General features: G+C 43.5%; 1 protein-coding gene across 1 annotated transcript; it reads right to left on the bottom strand.

Moving 5' to 3' along the window:
- Positions 1-390: 390 nt before the first annotated feature.
- On the bottom strand, positions 391-3,191 carry LOC135435452 (putative mediator of RNA polymerase II transcription subunit 26). Its single transcript, XM_064692518.1, has 3 exons — positions 1,694-3,191; positions 1,484-1,642; positions 391-1,414 (listed from the first exon to the last, which is right to left on the bottom strand). The coding sequence occupies exons 1-3, from the start codon at positions 2,380-2,382 to the stop codon at positions 1,009-1,011; spliced, it is 1,254 nt and encodes a 417-aa protein (XP_064548588.1). The 5' UTR covers positions 2,383-3,191; the 3' UTR covers positions 391-1,008.
- Positions 3,192-6,665: the final 3,474 nt, after the last annotated feature.

The raw sequence follows: 6,665 nt of genomic DNA, 5'->3' as shown, positions 1-6,665 counted from the left end.
AACAAACTTAGTTAAATGTACGAAAATTAATATTAGTTGTGGCGTTTTTCACTGCATGTCGGTGTTTTTTTTGGCCTCAAAGGCAGTCTGAAAAGAAACGTGTTAAGAGCCTAACAAAAATAAAATAAACGTTATATGTAGCTATGTATTTAAAACAAAATATCAGGAATGGCTTAAATTAAGATTTCTATTCTTTTTTGTTTTTACAATATTCTTAATTTTTTTTGTTTTTTTAGTTTTAACTACCTTTTAATACTTGTTGCTTACTTTTTAAGTTTTGTTTTTCTTGTTTTTGTTTTTTAAATTCTTAAAGGTTTTATTTTTGTTTATCTTCTTTTTTTTTTGCATATCAGTTGCCCTTAAATGAGTGGTTTTTCTTTGTAATATTCGTTTAGTTTTTCATCAGTCTTGAAGACCAGTTTATATTATTATTATTATTAAATATATATTATTATTTTAAGACGTATTTAGTTGAAGCAAGTGAAGTTGCAAAGCCAACTGCTGACCAAAGTAAACAAATTTACAAGATTTATAAACATAAAATATGATAAATTTAAAGCTAAATTAACAATTAGATATCAGACGCGACAAAGAACACAAATAGGATAAACGACTAAAGACTAAACAAATTGGGTTTGGCCGTCTGCTATAAACAAATGCAAAGCGCAGCTCTAGTTTCTGCTGCTTAGGGGTAAGGTAGGAATATCTCTTATGATAAACATTTACTTAGGGTCTTGTGTCTTGCTTGTTGTTGTTATTGTTGTTGCAGTTTGGTGCTTCACTTGCTTCGGTTCGGTTGACGCAAACGGTAAACAATGGAAACGCGTCGCTTAGAATTAAACAGTAACTAGAACCAAAGACTTAGGATTTGTGGTTGTGTTTGTTTGTTTTCTATGTTCTACAGCAGTTTTGAGCATTGGATTACAAAACAAGCCTTGATGGCGTTCCAATGGCCGTGGACATACGTGGACATAGACAGAGAGATAGGTATAGGGGAGGGGTTGCTGCTTATTTGCTGCTGTTGGAGATCTGTAGACGCGCTCGCTGACGTGTCATGGGCGGCGAGTGGCGCATTGGCGATATGGAATTGCCCTTGGCGGCAGTGCGTCGCTTCCGTTTGGGCGCTGCAGCAGTCACTGCGGCAGATGTGGCGGCTACCTTGACTGCTGGAGTTGTTCCAGCTGCTGCAGCTGCTGGTGCTGTTTTGCGACGTCTTTTGGCCGTTAGCAGCGGTGCGCGGCGTCGACGCTTTGCGGCCGCTGCTTTCGGCTTGGCTGTAACTGCGACTTCGCTTGAGCCGGTGCCTGTGCCTGAGGTTAATGTGTTGCTACTGTCCTTGGTGTGGCCCTGGGTTTGAGTGGGCTCGTGTGGCACAAAAGCGGACGCGGTGGCATGTTGTGGCAATGTCAGTGTGCTGCAAGAGTGAAAAACCAGCGCTGTGCTTAGAGCTGGAGTGCTTTAATCAAAAACTCTGACAGCTTACCTGAGCTTTGGTTTAAATGCCTGCTCCTGCTCCTTCTGTGCTGGCTCCTCTTCGTACTCCTCCTCGTCTTCATCATCGTCATCATCGGCATCGCTGTACACATTTGCAGCGGGCGGCATAAATTTGGGTCGCTTCAGTTCAAAGCCGCGTGCTTTGTTGCTAAAAGGGCAGACATTGTTAAGCCTGCAGTGAAATTGAGATATTACTTACATTTTGATGGGTGTTATGGGCATGGGCCGTATGGGCTTGAATAGACACAGATCCATGAGTAAGCTGTCTGTGCTGGCATTACGTTTGCGCGCCGTTGCCGAGCGATGCAGCATGGAGGGCGCCACCGTAAACTGCCGCAAATAGGCAGCCGTGGGCGCTACGTATGGCTGACTGAGCACAAGCTGGCGATTGCTGCTGCTACTGCTGCTGGCGCTGGAGCTGGAGGTGGTGCCGGAGCCAGAGCCAGAGCCGGAGCCGGAGCTGGAGACGGTGACGGAGCCCATGATGCCGCCGGCGCCAATCAGCTTGCGTTTTAGGCTATGGCTATGACTGTGGCTGGTGCCTCCCTCTGTTGCCGGTGGTGCTAAAACTGGCGTCGAGGCATTCATGACCAGCGCCTTTTGCACAGTGTCCTTGATGAATTCGGTGCCGCGATGCAGGCGCACTGAGAGCGTTTTCATCAGCGCACAGGCCGCATTGCTGGCTATGCTGCTGGCGGTTGTGGGACGTGCCGCCAGCGTGCCCGCTGCTCCAATTGTTTGGGTGGGTGTGCTCGTGCCTGCGCTGACATTGTTGTTGCTGCTGCTGCTATTATTGTTGTTGTTGTTGTTATTATTATTGTTAATCTTGCGCGACGCGCTCGAGTCGTAGGTATAGGGCGCTGGTTGCCCGGCTGCCGCCAGCAACATTATTATTGCTGGTAAATGCAGCTGCCCACTGCTCCTGCTGCTGCTCCGCCTGCTCCCACTCCTACCCCCTCTAGTTTTTTTTGCTCCGTCAGCTGCTGCTTTGCTGGCGACTGTGACATGCCCGGCTTTTGATTTTCCTTTGTCTCACGCACAATTATTTCATCAAATTATTTCAACATTTTTTGTGGTTTTTTGTTTCTGTTTCTGTTTTTTGTTTTTTTTTTTTGTTTTTTACCTATTTGCACTTGTGTCTGTATATTTTTTGTGTTCGTCGCGCTTCTTCTTCTTTTCAGTTTTGCCAGTTTCGGCTCGCACGCTGTTTCGTACAACTACACACTACTACAAATTTATTCAACATACTCCTACTACTACTTTGCTTTCCATTGTGGCTGCTTTTTTTGCTTGGCATTTACCGGTCCCAATTTTATCACTATTTTGTGCACAATCGCTATATGCTCTTCCCGTTGTTGTCAATTCTGTTTTCACATCACTGTTTGCACTTTGTTTAATGTTAATTGCATTTGTTTTGTTGCGGTTTTTTGCCAGAAACGAAGAAATTTTTACGTTTTGCTATGTTTTACACCTCACTACTGCATGTTCATTCATCAGCAGCTGTAGTCCCTGGCTGTATTCACCACACTGAGCTGATGGCTTGGGAGCTCAACAGTTGCGCCGCAGAGGACTTTAAGCGCTGCGCAATAATTATACGGTACGTCATAAATGCAGCAGACCGATTGGTGTTTCTTAAACATTTATGAAATCAACCCTTATTTTGTTATTTCGTTAATGCGTGTATTTAATATTTGACAAACATCTGCAGGCTGACCAGAAAATATTTAATTTGAGTATACAGTGTGTACACACTGACAGCTAAATTCCAATATTCCCTGAACCTGGGTCGCAAACTTTTCTTTCTAACATCAATTTAACATTTTTTATAATGCTTGACAAATTTAACCATTCAAAGTGCATTGTAACTGATATTTATTTGTTTTGTGCTTAAATTGCTAGTTTGCCTGTTCATTACGCGGTTTTTATTTTGAGCACAATGAGTGTGACCAAATTAAGAGAACACAAATTGGACATGCTTTATTTTGTTTCAACTAGGTGGCAGCACTGATACATTGCTACGCAGCGGCACATTAAATTTAAAATTGTAATTTTCGGGAAAATCATTTGATATAATTTTTACAAATAAACCAAATACTTTGATAGAGACTAACATGTTGTGCCCATTTAAGCTGCAATTACCTAATTCTTTAGCTTCTTTGACTTGCCGCCTTCTGCTGTGCTGTTCGATAAACATTAAACTTCATTTGAAATAAAATAATTGCAGCTACTGTGCGCTGGCGCAAAAGCCAATCTTAAATCATAGATCGCGCATCGGTATCAAGTTTATTATGGCTAAATAATTGCCAAAGCGCATGCGGTGCACAATTTACGAGTACGCGGAGTCACGCTTCGGACTGGTTCCTCTGGATACCACCTAGGGATGCGCCGCAGCAGCCGCTGCCGTTGCTGCTGCCGCTGCCGCTGCTGCTGCTGCTGCTGCTGCTGTGACAGAAGTGTTTTTTGGCATGTCAAATGGCCGTTGAGCTGCACCCGTTTCGCCGCCCTCTTATCCATTGACTGGCCTTTAATAACATTATGAAAACGCGTGTTTTACAGCTCATCAGAGTCGAAACGTTGCCGCATTGCTTGCATTTTTTCGTGCACTCTTTTTGGCCCGTCCGTCTGTCCCCGTCAGTCCGTCTGTCCGTCTGTTCGCCTGGCTCTGCCTGCCAGTTAAGAGTCAAGTCCTCGCACCGCTGGAGGTCGCTTGGGGGTCGTCGTCATCGTCGACAGCGGCGCCCTCCCATTGCGGCACCATGCAGCCACGCGCGTCGCCTTCTGCGCAACCGCAGCCACCGCAGCCACAAAAGCCAGAAGCAGCTACACATAAACACACTCACACACACACACCCATAGACATACACATGTAGAGATCTGTGTATATATAAAGCTGGACAGGCGTTGGCTGTGCCCGCGCAGGCTATAATTTTCCAATATGCAAATGTGTTGTGTGCGTTGCCTCAAAATGGCGCAGCGGATGCCGAACGCACGTGGGACGCAGCCACAAGGCAAACGGAAAGACGCGAAACGGTTGCAAACGACTACGAAATACCCTGTTTACGGCGTAGAAACAAAAAGGGTACAAACCGATTCTAAGTAGCTAAAAAAACTTAAAAAAGGCCAACCAACCAAAACCAGAGTACACACGGCAAACAAATTAAAATTTACCAATACTATATATTACATTTTGTATTGTGGAAGAGAGGCAAAGCAAGAATCGAACGGCATTTAAAGGCGAAATACGGGCAATTTTCTTGGACTGATAACGATTAAATGGCTCTAAAACTGTTTATCGAGGGCAGTCACTTTGAGGTGTGGCCGCAATATATAGATACCATACAAAAACAATCGAATTGCCAAATTCATTGACTGCAGCTGGAAGTCTATAGACTCATATAGATTAAGGCAGCTCGCTTGCCAGCTAAAGGGCATGGCCAAGGCCTTATAAACCATACATTATACAAGTTTTCAATCTACAGCTATAATATACCGCACAGGGATTGCGCAAATAAAAACGAATATACCCCTTTGGACTCTGTGAGCAGAGTATATAATAAGCAGCGGCCAACTGGCGTCGTGCGCTCATTAAGGACATCGAGATGTTGAGGTCCTTCGAGCCGAGTGGCCAACCATTGACAATTATGCAATTTTGCGGAACGACTAAACAAATTATTTTCACTAAATTAAATCTTAACTCGTGCTGGGCGCACTTTTTTTTTTTTTTGATTTGATTTTTTTGGGGGAACACGTACGCCTCCTAACCTCAATTATGGGCTATGAAAATCTTCAGGCGTGATGAGTGCCTGTGGATTGACATGTGACCCGCTGCTGCTGCTGCTGGCTTCAAGATCTTGGGCGCAGCTGCGGCGGCTCCTGTTGAGTTCGCCAAGAAGCGCGTGCTTTAACAAAGCGCCTAACAAAAAAACTTGACGAAAACGCATTTGACATTAAAGCAGACAAAAGCTGCGTGCTGTGAGGCTCAAGTAAGCGTAAGAACAGAGCCGAAGAGCACGGCGAATGCTGAACCCGCCTCATTAAAGGCGAATTAAAAGCCTCGAACCACATGCGAATCTAATGAAAGTTAGTATGTGACATCAGCTAAGCTATAGAACAAAGTTGGCCCCACAATTATGGCTGCTAAGCATATGGGAAATTAAAATTAGTTGTACTCTTAATGACTTCCCATTTGCAGCTAATGAAGCTGCGCGAGCCACGAACTTTAACGATGTTTGGTTGTTTATAATCAAGAAATCGAATGCACAAGATAAATGATTATTGAATACACTCAAACGAAAATTTGTGCGCAACAAATTTAGCGCATTGTTTTCGTAAAACGAATTGTTCAATGCACAAATCGATTTACAAGACGAAACAGCTCCCTCTCTCTCTCTCTCTCTCTCTCTTTCTCTCTAGTTCTCTGGCGATTTCAATTACATTTGCCTGGGCCTCCACTTGTTCACAGGTGTGAATTGTGTTCTGAAGTGGGTTTTTTTTGGGCTCTTTTTTTTGGTAATGAAATAACCATAAATCATGGCACAAATGAAGTTCAGCATTTTAGTTTTTTGTGTTTTTTTTCTTCTATTTTTTTTGTGGGGGGCTATATACAACCCTCGCTGCCATATTTTATTTCTCATCTATTTTTCGTTTCTTTATTGTAAAGTGTAACATTGATTAAGCATTATTAGCGTTTATTGTTGTTGTTGTTGTTGTTGTTGTTCTATTCTCTCTATTCTGCTCGACGTTCCATTGTAGACACATTGGCCGCATTGGCGTTGTTTTTCTGTTGTGCACAGTGGGACACTTTCCATCATCAACACTTTGGAATGATGGAACGTTTCGTTGGCCAGGTCTGGCAGAGCGTTTCACTCCACACCCCCCCTCAAGCACCCAGAAGATGCGCCTGCGCCATTTGGGGGGGGGCCCGAACGCATTGATCTATGTCTATTTGTAAATCAAAATTGATTTGCTTTATAGCATGGGATAATGAAGTTTTTTAATGAACTGATGGACGCGAAAACAAAGAGAAACCAAGTGTAGTTGGGTTTTGTAGTAAGAGGATTATGGGAATTATTTTCCTATCAAGCCCTGAGGCTGTTGCGGCTTTCGAACTCTTCATAAATTTATGTAACCTAAGTTTAGCCGTGCAAAAGTATTTTTTATTAAATTTCATA

This window comes from Drosophila montana, unplaced genomic scaffold, assembly GCF_035044405.1.
Source record: "Drosophila montana isolate Dmon_TW-CO22-7 unplaced genomic scaffold, ASM3504440v1 contig_1505_1, whole genome shotgun sequence".
NCBI lineage: Eukaryota > Metazoa > Arthropoda > Insecta > Diptera > Drosophilidae > Drosophila > Drosophila montana.
Note: the sequence above shows the minus strand (reverse complement) of the source record. Positions and strands in the feature narration are given on the sequence as shown.

Excerpts from the sequence above, each read along its gene's own strand:
- LOC135435452 (XM_064692518.1), bottom strand. The coding sequence starts at position 2,382 with ATGTTGCTGGCGGCAGCCGGGCAACCAGCGCCCTATACCTACGACTCG. Across the intron at positions 1,643-1,693 it reads CCCATAACACCCATCAAAAT|CAACAAAGCACGCGGCTTTG; the intron begins GTAAGTAATATC and ends CTGCCCTTTTAG. Across the intron at positions 1,415-1,483 it reads GCATTTAAACCAAAGCTCAG|CACACTGACATTGCCACAAC; the intron begins GTAAGCTGTCAG and ends TCACTCTTGCAG.